Raw genomic sequence first — 13,312 nt, 5'->3', positions numbered from 1 at the left:
GAAATCTACCTGAGTGCGTCAAAAGTGACAGATAAAAGACGGTCACAAACATGTCGGCGATGATCTGGCTTCAGTTGAATGGAGGAGGCGATGAAACAATGTCTCTTAAGACAAACAAACCAGGAAGTCACATGATCACCTGTCACTACAGGATGTGAAATATTCATTCACAAAATCTCCAATTACATGAAACCTCATGTATTAAACTCACATGCTGTGAAGATGTTTTTTTTTTGTTTTGTTTTTTACATGGTGACTATAAAGCTTTGGAACAGTTTGATCAGACAGCTGCAGGTGATGCAGAACGCTGCTGTTTGGGATCTCTCTAAAACCAGGAAGATGGAGCACATCAGCCCAGTTCTACTGACCGTACTCTGGCTCCCTGCAGACTGTAAGACCTTCCAGACCTCTCAGGTCTTCTGGTTCTGCTCTGCTCTGCTTTCCCAGAACCAGAACCTTTAGCTTCCATGCACCACAAATCTGGACCAAACATGTGGAAAACCGGAAAACAGCCGAAACACTGAGTTCCTTTAAATAAAGGCTAAAAACTGTCAGCGCTGCCTTTGATTAGCATTAACTGAAACATTGATCAATGTATTTGATGTGTATTGGCGCAATGATGTGGATGATTGCATTTGTCAAAATTTAAGGTTTATTGCTTGTTTCATAATTGAATGTTTGATATGAAGCACTTTGAACTGCGTTGTTGCTGAAATGTGCTGAACTCGTCATCTTGTCTTGACAGTGATGGCTGCTGGGCTCTGTCTAGATCCAGAGAGGAGATAACTTGAGGCCGTAGGTTGGAGGTTTTTGTTCAGGGCTGTTGGATGTTTGGCGCAGTGTGCTTCCCTTGCAGCACAGAAGTAAGTTGCCGTGTGTTCGGCTTTCAGACCGACGATGGAAAGAGAGAGGTTCTTCTCGGCTGCCGCTAAATCTCCACCTAACCTAAAATGTTTCCTGAACTTTTCCTCCACGCTGTCGTTGCTGATCTGTCCGTATCCATATCCGATGAGGTTCAGAGCCTGGTCTCCAGGAGTCTTCTGGTACCAGAGTATCACTCTATACGATGACTGCTTGTGTGAGCAGAAAAGCTGAACATCGTCACTGGTGTTACCTACGATATTCGAAGGAAACTGGTGGATGTCAATCCCCAGAGAAAAACCTGCAAAAACGGGGGGGGGAAAAAAACTGTTGGAACAGGTAAATAAACGCATGTAGCCAAACAAATGATTGAAATTACCTGTAAGGCAACAGAAAATTAAAATGGCAATCATTTCGTTACTTTGATGGAGATTTTGTTGAAGTGATGATGATGAAGGCGATGAGTATGGTGAACTAAAAAAAACAAGCAGAAGAATGAGGAAATGATATCGGTCACGTGGTAAAAGGCGAGCAGCTGCTTCTTGACGTTCACCACCTCCTATCAGCAGCAAAGAAATGTAACCATCAGGTCATATGAGGCTTTTTGGTTCATTAAGCTTCTTAAAAGATGGAAGATAACATGACCTCTCGGTTTATCTTTACTGACAATTGTTTTCATCCAATGACCTACAAAAAACCTTACAATAAGAAAACTAGAAACTTATTGACTTATTGATATGTACTTCAGGGAAATTATTTGTTTTTATAATAATAATGAGCAATGATTATTAAACATGTCATCCCTAAATTCTAAAGTTTCTGCTTCCAGAAAATCCAGAGAAGTGAAGGCCATCAAGCATCGGCAAGCAATAAAATGACAAAAAGAACTTATGAATAAATAAATTAATGAAAGAATTTCATTTAAAAATACATTTTGACAGACAGATGTAGAGACATACTAGCTAGCTAGGCTAGCAGTCTATCTATAGATAATTAGCTAGATAGTTAGAGAATTATACATCGTAAGATGGTTAGATAATTAGCTAGCTAACTAGACAGATAATTAACTAGCTAGCTATTTTCTCTCTAGGTAGATATTTAACTAGTTAGCTGTCTAGATTGACAGAGATGGAAAACTTTGCTTCTCTGATAAAAGTAACAGATGTTTGTGACAGGGTTGTAAAACTTTCAGTAGAGCTATGCACAAGATAAAAATCTTGTGCATAGAGGGTCATTGAAATCCCTCTGCTGTTGAGTGCTGTAATTGCACTGTGATCTTATTTTTTGGGATGTATAATTTTTTTTGTATAGCTTTCCAGGCTAGTGAGACTGAGTAATATGCACACAATGACAAAAGTTTGTAAATTCATCCACTTCTTTATTATTAATATTCTATTATTATTATTATTATTATTATTAATAATAATTTTTTTTTTTTACTGGATTCATAGAATGAGATGGTGAAGACGTGCCTTTGCTGCTAGGATGGAAGCTTTCATAAAACTTTGTAAATGAAAATTACTTAAGGTCCTCTGCCTGGTTGTCTTCCTGATTATTTAAATAGAACCAAATACTAAAAAGAACAAAGCGATGTCTTAGAAAACACCCTCATGCACATATCAACCACAAACAGGCTCCATGGAAGACTGGAAACCACGGATGATAAAACCATTGAACAGTTTTTGTAACGTTCAAAGGTGTTTTTTTGTCGTTGTGCTTTACTTGCTGCACAGAAATAGAAAGCACTGTGCTTCTCCTCTGCAGCACTGATTGTCAGGGAGGCGTTTTTCAACGTGTTCACACTCAGATCTCCAGAAATGTTGAAGTCCTTCTTATACGTCTCCTCCATGGTGGCGTCTTTGTAGCTCAGATACCCCAGCAGGTTCATGGCTGTCTCTCCAGCTGGGCGCTGATACCAGAGCGTCACCCTGTAGTCGGTTTTATCATAGGTGCAGAAAATCTGAACTTTATAACCAGGTTGTGTGATGAGATCAGAGGGAGACTGATTGACCTCAACACACAGACTGACACCTAAAAGTTAGAGACAATGTTTAGTCATTGATTGTAAAAAGGCATGAATTGTTAAATTAACTACATTGTAATAATTTTTGTTTACCTGCAAGGTAAGAAAGGATGATGATGGGATTCATTTTACCTCTATAAGTTAAACATTTGCTAAAAATCCACCACCATAGGGCAGACAGAAAGCGTTTAGGTTTTGGCAGGTGGAGTCTAACCAGCAATGAAAGTGAATGTGCTGCTGATAGTGATGAGGATTTAACTGAACCCTGCAGAGGAAAGGGAAGTGACGAAGAAACACAAACCCTCAATGCACACAGCTGAAGTCAAAGGCTTCAGTTGAGGTTCAGCTGCTTTTCTGTTCAAAGAGTTCATATTAAGCCTTGAGTTTTGTATATATATTTTTTTTACATTTTGTCATGTTACAATGGCAAATTTCAATGTTTTAAATTGGGATTTTATGATGGAACAACAGAAAGTGATACTGAAGGATGAAAAAAAGCCACTGGACATCAAACTTAAAGGTAATCAAAAACCATGTGGCGGACAAAATGAAATATAAATGAATAAGATCTGATCAGGTGAGACCCTAACTGAACTTTTTAGATTGCAAGTACATGGATGTCAGAAAACTAACCACAGCATCACCCTGATCAAACCATCCCCATGGTAAAACATGGCAGTGGCTGCATCATGCCTTTTTTGTCTGTGTGAAAAGCTAGTGACTTTCCTGGAAGAAAACAGCTTGGAGACATCAAAAGTCTTGAAACTAAAGCAAAGGTTCACCTTCCAACCTCAGATGTAGCCACTGAGCCACAATGACATGATTTGGATCAAAACATGTTCAAGCGTTAGTATGACCTAGTCAAAGTCCTGACCTAAGATGAGCTGAGATTTGAACAACCTTGGAGCTGATGTGTAAAGAAGAAACAAGTGAAGTCTCTATATGTGTAAAGCTTGTCAATGTTTTTATAGCAGGCAGCATTTCTTTAATTCGTTACCTGACTACAAATGCAAGCCACACTTTTCAGATTTTATATGTAAATTTTTTAATCCATAAAAATTTTACATCTACTTTACAATTTTTATCACTTAGTGTTTATTGCATCAATCCCTATTAATTAAATTAAATTAAATTCAAAAATACTTTATTAATCCCAAGGGAAAATAAAATGTCTTAATTTATTAATCAATTTATTTTACAATTAATTTAAAATTAAGGTTTCCTACAGCGATGGGTCACAATGTGGATGTGATAAAACTGAAGATGAAAACATTTATGACCTCCTCCTGTGTAAATCTTTGGGCTTAGTGGGTAACATGGCTCCCTGTCCAGGGTGGGTTTCCACAGAGGGGCGCCAAAATCACCATAAACTAAAATCTGCTAACAATGCAGTACTGAATAAGACTGACTGGTCATGCATGCATCAACCACAATAAAGCAGCAGGCTAGCTAGCAGAGCGGATTAACCAGCTGCTATCAGATTATCAATCGTTTGTCCATTTGCTCTTTAAAGAGAAAATTTGCAAAACCATAAGCCAGGGGTCCCCAAACTTTTTCCTGTGAGGGCCACATAACTTTTCCCTTCTCTGGTGGGGGCCGGAGTCAGTTTGTAACAGAAAAAGTGTGACGATTGCAGGAGTGCCTAAATGTAAAAATGTATTGTTTTCCAGAAAGCACAAATAACTCTCTCTGGGATCTTCACAGAACAAAAGTCAGGAAATAAATAACACTATTAATGAAATAAATAAAAACTAAATAACCCTCTCTGGGTTCTTCACAGAAAAAATCCAGGAAGGATTATAGTCCGTATTTTCCGAATTATGAGCCGCACCGGACTATAAGCCACAACCCCAAAGGTTTTTGTTAAAAAAAGAAAACCAGTAAACATACACATATAAACCACAGATATCTCTAAAACCTAATTCCATTTTAATGGGCACTTTCTTCTTTTATTTCCAATTTTGACTTCCAATGATTCACTTCCTGCTAAAGAGCCCCCTGGTGGTTGAAGAAAAATGCACATATAAGCGGTTTATAGTCCGAAAAATACAGTATATGAAAAAAAATCTGAATGCTCTCTGGTATTGTTCAGGGGGCCGGACCAAATGTGGAGGCGGGCCAGATCCGGCCCGCAGGCCGTAGTTTGGGGACCACTGGCATAAGTGAATGTGCATCTTAATAATCATCATCTGAGCAGCAGTAGGACGAACAGTTGCTATTCTGTTTGAAGTAAAAGCAATCAGATCATGTTATAGATAACTGGAGAAATCATCCCAGCCTTTTTCACCACAAGTTTCTGTTTCTACTTGAAGTTAAATTCAAACACAAGCTGAGGTTGACGCTCCTGTGGTTCCAGGGAAACTGATCAAACTTTAGAGACGTTGAATCATAAATCATTTTTTGATTCCCAGCTCCCCCTAGTGGAGACTTTTAAAAGTGCAGACATGGGTTTCTGATTAACTCTGTTTTATTGGCAGTCGGTTTTTGTTCAGCTGTTGTATTTCCTCACATCACTGTGTTTGCTGACAGCACAGAAATAAATGCCGCTGTCATCAGGCTGCAGGTCCTTCACAGTCAGAGCTCCGGTCTCTATGGCGTCTTTGACTGCTGAGTATTTGCTCTGCAGGTTCTCTCCGTAGTCGAGCTGCCCACCGAACGCCGTGTACACAATGAGGGTCATGGTCTCCCCTGGTCGCTGTCGGTACCAGTACATCTGGGTATGAGAAACGTCTTTTTTGTGGCTGCATTTCATCTCGGTCGATTCAGACTTCAACCTCCAACTGATGGTGGGATCCTGGATGACGTCCTGGCAGTGAACTGTGAAGAAAAGAAAAAAATCTTTTATTTAAAATAAAATCAAGTTAATTTACACTAAATTTCTTTATTGAAAGACTAAATTCTAGAAAATCTATTCAATATTTCTAAATTTACCTTGAATTCTCAATGAAGAGAGTAGAAGTATAAGAATTTGCAACATCGTTTTAATTTTAAATATTCAGTGTTTAGAATCTGTCGCTTTGTGGTCCAACAGAGATGTGCTGAATATTTCTGGGAGGATAAATAACGTGTCACTTCACAGAAGCTCCTCCCCTTTTAGAAAGAAGAACGAGAGGTTGATCAAAACGAGTCGATCCAGGTGGAAATCTGTCAAACGTTAACTGAGCAGCAAAGTAAATGTTTTACTCAAATGTTCTGTATCACAACCCATATAGTGATGTACCACAGAAAGCCTAATTATAAATTGCTTGGTTCGGCAGACGGTGAGGTTTTTGTACTGATGAGCCGTGGCTGTGCAGCACTGTGGTAACTGGCAGCACAGAAGTAAACCCCACTGCTGCTTTCATTCAGCTCCTTAATCATCAGAGTGCAGGTCTGGTCTCTGTCCGCACTCCCTTCCATCTTCACATCCACTCCAGGTTCTAGAAAGCTTTCTCCCAAAAACCGATACCCCAGCAGCTGCAGCTGTTTGTCCTCTAGTTTCTTGTACCAGAGGATTACATTGTAGTTCTGGACACTGTGGGAGCAGCTGATTCTGGCTGCTTCTCCTCGATTTTCCACAATGTTCAACGGCGTCTGGCGGACCTGATCGCCAAGAGAAGCTCCTGTAGAGGAAGACGCCCCAAATTAAGTCAGAAAATTCAACTAAAACATCAACAGTGGACCTCTGTACCGAAAGCTGTGGTCACCTGAAAACAGCACAGCGTTGAGAGCGATTATCAAGAGTTTGACTCTCATTCTGTTGGTTATTATTGTGTGATGTTCTCAGCAGCTCAACAAGTTGCTCTTCGTCTTTTCCTTTGAGGTGACAGCAAAAAAAAACCCTGCTAGGTGGGCGTGGTTAGACCAGACGTGAATATTATCGCATTAGTCATGACACATGGTCTCGCCTCATCAAAGGAGGTGATACAGCTGTGCGGGAGTGTGAGGAGGTTTATGCACTGAGGAGCAGAGACATGCAGCACTGTGGAAACGGGCAGCACAGAAGTAAACCGCGCTGCTGTCTGGGCTCAGTCCTGTAATGGTTATGGTGCACGTTTTGTCTTTGTTGGCGTCGCCGTCTATTGTCACGTTCAGCTCCTTGTCTGGGAATGAAGCGGTTCCGTACATGTATCCCAGCAGCTGCAGCTCGCGGTCGTCCGTCTGCCTGTACCAGAGGATTTGATCGTAGCTCTGAATGCGGTGGGAACAGCGGATGGCGAGTGTTTCGCCCTGGTGTTTGAAAACGTGGTCAGGAATTTGGACAATTTTTTCACTCGGAGAGGAGCCTGTGGGAGAGGCGACGAAAAACGAGAAATGACTGGGAAGCATGAGTTCAAACCAAAGGAAATTTTACGTTATTTCGAGAAAAAAAAAGAAAAAAAAGTCAAAATTCATCCTCAAAATCAGCAGTTTACCTGAAACCAGTAGGGCCTGCAGGCTTATGCAGCAGAGGAGGAACATTGCCGGTTCTGGTTGGGGCCAGTTTGCCCTGAAGCTCTGTTGTAATCACAGATCTAAGCTATCATGGGAGGAGCCTCCATGTCTCCTCCTCTTTCCAAAAGTCAAACTGCTCTGATTTTGCATTTTTACATTCATAATAATCTTGAACTTACCACATTCAGAATTGGATTCCACAGAAAATAACAAATACCAACAAGGTTTCCCCCAGAAAACTTGCTAAGCCCGATATGAAAAGTTCTGGCTAGAGAACCTTTCTGTTGTTCACAGTAGCCTCAACAGACTAATAATACAGCTAAGTGTTTAAATAGTTAAAATTATTCAAATTAAACCTTCCTGGATGTTAAATTTCTGGAGTAATATGCTTAACAAGTAATTTCAACTATAATTTATTTTTAAAGTACAGCAATTACTGAAAGAAATGTAACAATTTATTTTTCTAGTTATTTTTTTAGTAATTTTTCCCAACCATACTGCTTTCTAACCATACACTCAGACCAAATATTTATTATGTAAAAGAAATGTCATACTTTGGTGATGAGTTAACATTTTTTAATTAAACTGTAACCAAAATAAAAATTATTCACAGCAGTATCTTTGGAAAAAACACCACCCTCTAGTGGGCAAAGTAAGATTACACATCTCATTATGATCAGCCTCTCCTCCCCTGTGGTTTTGTTGAATACTATGTTATCAGCAGGTGAACGATGGTTCCCTCGGTAACAGAGAAGGTTGCATCACACAGACTTTTTGTAGAGGGGGAGACATGAAGCGAGTCACTGTGTCTACTAGCTGCACAGTAATACATGCTGCTGTCTTCTGGCTGCAGTTTCTCCACATGGAGCTCAGATTTCTTTGAGCCGTCTCCTTTTATATTGAAGTGACCTTTGAATTCATCCTCCATTGTTGGACTTTCATACAAAGTATGACCGACTAACTTGAGAGCAGAGCCGCCAGTCGGCTTCTGGTACCACAGGATCACGTTGTATGTGCTGACTGAGTGGCTGCAGGTGATTGTTGCAGGACCCTGAAGAGTTCCTAATATTGATGGTGGTTCCTGCTGGACATCACTGCTCAGAGAACAATCTGTGTTGAAAGGAAAAAAGAAAGTTAAGAAAGATGGACGTGAAAATATACTTATCTATAAAACGTTTGGAGTCCAACCTACAGCAGCAGCAGAGCAGCAGCAGAGTGATGCTGCTGAGGTTTCTTGTCATTGTCTCTGCAGCTTCTGTTTGTCTCTACAGGGACCGACATGCTCAGCACATTTTACTGGTTGTGATGGGCTGTGTGCTGAAGGCGGAGCTTCGGAAAGAACAGGAGCTTCTTAAAGAGACAGAGGCCCAATTTCAAAGCGTTAATTGGCAAAATCATTTTTTTTTTGTAATGTTTTATATAATAGCATTTTTATAATAAATGAAGGTAACATAGTTACTTGATTGTGCTATAAAATGGTATTATGTGGCTAGAAAATACATAATACTGCTCATTTAACATAATATAAGGGTCATATCCATTGTTTATGACCCATTTTTACTTCTCCAAACGGATAACCTCCCATTATCGTCTTTTTATCCATTTAGTGATTATGGAAATTTCAGCACTTCAAAACACAATTCAACACTGAAGGCCTTGTTTTTCTGGATTTCTTACCAAATTCACTTTGTTCATAGTGAGTTTATATGAGTAATAATAATAACAAAAGAAACTTTGTACATTCAGCAGACGTTTCCAATCAGACAGCGACAGTATGAGTGGTAAAAAACAGAAACACAGATGACTCCATTGCAGTGAGTTAAACTCAGAGTGTGATGTCGGCTCATCACTAGAGATGTGAACCGTCGGATACGGGAGTGTGTCTCTGAGACACTTCCAGCTGAGGGGAGAAGTGCTCTGAGGTTTTTGTTCGTCTCTCCCGTGTGGTTTCATCACTGTGTTGACTCACAGCGCAGAAGTACAAGCCTTTGTCTTCTGGCTTCAGGTTCTTCACTGTGAACGATCCTCTCTCGGCTTCAGTCTTGGACGCTGAGAATTTATCTTTACTGAAATCTCCAAAGTCGTGGTCTTTTGAAGCCGTCGACGTGAACACGACGAGTTTCATTGTTTCTCCAGGCAGCTGTCGGTACCAGTACATCTGGAAATAGCCAGCACCCTTGGTATGACTGCACTCCATCGTTGCATCTTGACCCACAGATTTCCACAGCATCGGGGTTTGGGAAACATGGCTTCCGCCGACAAAACCTGGGGTTGAACAGAGCAGAAATGTCTCGCAAAATGTTGATCAAAACATAATTATAATTTTTTTTTATCTAAGTATCTTTTTAATCACCTGATGTCCACAGGAGAAAGACGGAAACCGAGACGAGGATCTTTGGCTGCCTGATCATAATGTGGAGCTGCTGTTATGAGCTGCAGGGAGGAGAATCACCAGACATCCACCTTGTATCTCTGTGTGATGTGGTTTTGTGGTCTGCTGTCAGTATGCTGAAGCATCCATCTATTGCAATGATGGCTGTAACTGTGCCAGTTCAATGATGTGCAGAAAAATATAGAAAGTTGACTTTTAGTTATCATCTAAAAATTTGTTTTGAGGTTTTTTTTTCAGACTCAGAGTAAAAATAAGGTGCGCATATAGGCGTTATACAACTAAGGAGGATTTGTGGGCAAACAGTTGGAGAAAATAATTTAGAAGTTAAAGTTCTTTAAAGGGGCAGTACTATGTATGTTCCAAAGAGTGCAATTTTAAAGCACAATCAAGTCTATTACTTTCATTTCCAAAATATGCAAATATGACTTAAAAGAAATTTGACTTCATAATTAACGCCTTGAAATTGGCCCTCTGTCTCTTTAAGACACTCCTGCTCTCTCTGAAACTCTGCCTTCAGGAAGTCATCACAACATGGCTCCTCTATTAACTCTTTAACAACATTTCTACCAGCGTTGCTCTGAGATGAAGCTCCTATAATGAACTCAGTAGAGGCTCAGCTCCACCAGGTGTTTGCTAATTGCTGCTGGCTAGTCTGAAGGTACTGAGTGAGGAAGTTGTGTAGGCTTATCCAGAATCCAGAGTGCTACATTGGGCTACACGCTATACAATGTTAAACCCCCTCCACGTTATTTCAAAAGGGCACTTTTTTCCAAAGAGGTCAAAGGGCATGTACTCTTTGCTGCCTTTGCTTCCAGAATTCGCAGAAAAGTATCTGCCAGGAGAATTTCCAAGCCATCATCTTAATAAAAGCTCTCAGTCTGACAGATTCAGTGAGTTTAACCAGATCATCAAGAACTTTAGACAAGAAATTACACTACAGGGATGCAAACTTAAGAAACAAAAGTTTACCAAGTATTTCCACCCCCTTTTTTCTAATGCAAATATCAGTACCCTTGAAATAAGACTAAGCTAACATACAAGAGACTTTTCAGCAGGATATAAAAGTTTGATTTAAGTAAACGATTGCTTAATATTGATTTTTAGAAAAGTACTTGTTCAACTAGCAGAGTTTCCCCCTTATAATATGGGAAAAATGGCCTAGGTAAAAAAAAAACATCTGCCAAATTTAGTATTTTTGTATATTTCTACAGGTAAAGAGTATGAAACATCTAAGAAAAAAAAATCACTTTTGGCTTTAGGCTGTGAAGTGATTAGCATTGTGATATATTGACTCCTGACCAGATTAGACATTTTTATTTTGGATATAAAGGTTGAAGACAACAGAAATAAAAACAAGTGATAGAAAGCAGCAGAGCTTTATTTAGTAAACAATTACATCATAAAATATTATTCTTGGTGCTTGGAGTTACATTATTATTATTATTATTATTATTATTATTATGCTTCTCATTCTGATGCATTGAATTTCGTTTTTGTGAGTTTGTTCATCTCTAAATCAAATAACTTGACCTAAAATCTCTTCAAGTTCAGAGATTTGTTGCTCTGATTGACAGCAGTGTTGCAGGCTGTCCAGCAGAGGGCGCCCGTTGCTCTGAATGGTCGCTGTTCATGTGAAGGAAGCAGAGAAAAATATGAAACCAGAATACATGTAACAACACTTCACTTTATTTCCTGTTTTTTTCTGAAAGCTGATCTGATTATTTTACACTAACAAATGTCAACAATGGTTGCCGCATCTGTCCAGTTAAAGCGCCAAACTAAATGTCTTCATTAACAACTACAAAAGTGAGATTTAATAGTATCTTTACTTTAAAGATTGTTTTATTATAATGTGTCAACTGGTTGATGCTCAAGCTGATGGATTTCCTGTTTTTATATCAGGTTAAACCATTAGGAGGGAATGTGTCACATGTATGTTGCCACGGCCAAAACAATTTTTATGCAACTTTATTAAAAATAGATTTATGAAACCAATTTAATCGTTTTGAGCTGTTAGTAAGTGAATTTATTTAGACCACGCCGATGTTTCATAAGACTCCAAGTGCTGTTTTTGTCTGGTTTTAGCAGTGAATTAGTTTAACCAAATTTACATGATTTAGTTTTATTTATTTCAACATGTGAAATATCTCATTTATGAAGCTACAACATGGTTCAAATTCAGAAATACTTTATTGATCCCAAAGGGAAATTTAATTCAAAATTCTTCAGTGTTGGCTCAAATGGTTCTATTAAAATTTCAATGTTGTGTAACCTTGCGATTGATTAAACTCTTAACTATATAACTATATATTTTACGCAGATGTGACGGACAGCAGTAATGTAATGAGAGCTCAGAACTACAATTGAAACTCCAGCTTGTAACTAGTTAAAATGTTTGTTACATGCTGAAATTATCTATTCTATCCTAAAAAAATATGAATGCCTTTTTTTTACAGGATTTTATGCAACAGTCTGACAAAAAATGGGAAATTACAGTGAAGTGGAAAGAAAAATAATATATGATTTAAAACATTTTCTACAAAAAAAAAACTAATTAGCATCCATCCTCCCCTGAACAGACTGTTTGCAGCTCCACCCTTTCCTGTAATCGCAGCTGCAAGGCTTCTGGGGTCTGTTTCTTTACACCTACTGTAAGTTTAACCCATTTTTCATTGAGACGGTTGGTGAGCTGTTTTTACCGTATGTGAAACATCTGATCTGTAGACATCAATTCTCTGTTAGGTGAAACTTGTACTTTGACTGGGAAACTCTAACACATAAATATTGTTGTTTTTAAAGTCACTGTCCAACCATTTTCTCAACGCTTTTGCACTCTGTAACATTTTTAAACCAGCTTTCCTGTCCGTGTGGAAGAAAAGTTTTCAGTTAGTTTCTGTCACATGTTGGGTGTTTGTATGTAAAGATCAAATTTTATTTCATTTGATCAGGGCAGCTGAGCCAGTCCAAAAAAAATAAATAAAGATTTTTGTGTATACTGTGTATGTTTTACAAACGTTACGCCTCATATTAAAGTCACATAATGTGACAAAAAGTGAAAAGGTTAAAGGGCCATGAATTATTTTGCATGGTATTTTAACAAAAATGATGTTTTGCAATATAATCTGTAATCTAATGAATTTGATGATGGCATCTGACTAAAATGTAATATTTATTGCTTGCTTTTCATAATTCTTTTTACAATATGATGTTTTTATGATACAAAGCACTTTGACCTGCTATGTTGCTGAAATGTGCTACAAAAATAAACTTGATAAGGTGGCAGTGAATTGGAGGGATATTTTGTGACAGTTTTAGTAGGAGGAGAATAATTAGACATCAGATGTCAGAGAAAACCTGAGTCTGTTGCTGCCTCACATCTGTTTCCTGTCTTTTTTTCAGAACAAACATGTTTTTTAAAGTAACGGATATTTTCTCAGTTTGACTCGGCGCGAGAACAAACAAAGTAAAATATCTGAGGATGATTCAAAAAATATAAATGGGCCGCAGAATGCTGCTGTTGTCTTACAGCAAAAAAAGTGAAAAAAAAAGTAAATAAATTAAAACAAAACAAAAAATCCTAAATTTTACTGTAAAACACCAAATGTCCACTGTAAAATTATTAG

General features: G+C 38.5%; 1 protein-coding gene and 2 gene segments (V, D, J or C); all 3 read right to left on the bottom strand.

Moving 5' to 3' along the window:
* Window positions 1–13,312, bottom strand: part of LOC106951965 (T-cell receptor beta chain C region) — a 46,556-nt gene that overhangs the window by 13,078 nt on the left and 20,166 nt on the right. Inside the window, exon 3 of the mRNA XM_074527699.1 lies at window positions 4,204–4,214. Coding sequence (XP_074383800.1) covers window positions 4,204–4,214 — 11 coding nt within the window. The remainder of the gene's footprint in view (window positions 1–4,203; window positions 4,215–13,312) is intronic.
* LOC106951970 (immunoglobulin iota chain-like) lies at window positions 5,342–6,183 on the bottom strand. The segment is given in 2 exon segments: window positions 5,342–5,701; window positions 5,816–6,183. Coding segments are annotated over 2 exon segments (375 nt in total).
* LOC106951967 (Ig kappa chain V-V region K2-like) lies at window positions 7,921–8,643 on the bottom strand. The segment is given in 2 exon segments: window positions 7,921–8,407; window positions 8,490–8,643. Coding segments are annotated over 2 exon segments (450 nt in total).

This window comes from Poecilia latipinna, unplaced genomic scaffold (assembly GCF_001443285.1).
Source record: "Poecilia latipinna isolate Pla-1442-1.1 unplaced genomic scaffold, P_latipinna-1.0 Scaffold484, whole genome shotgun sequence".
NCBI classification, from domain to species: domain Eukaryota; kingdom Metazoa; phylum Chordata; class Actinopteri; order Cyprinodontiformes; family Poeciliidae; genus Poecilia; species Poecilia latipinna.
The sequence above is the reverse complement of the archived record's forward strand: the minus strand, read 5'-3'. Positions and strand labels throughout refer to the sequence as shown.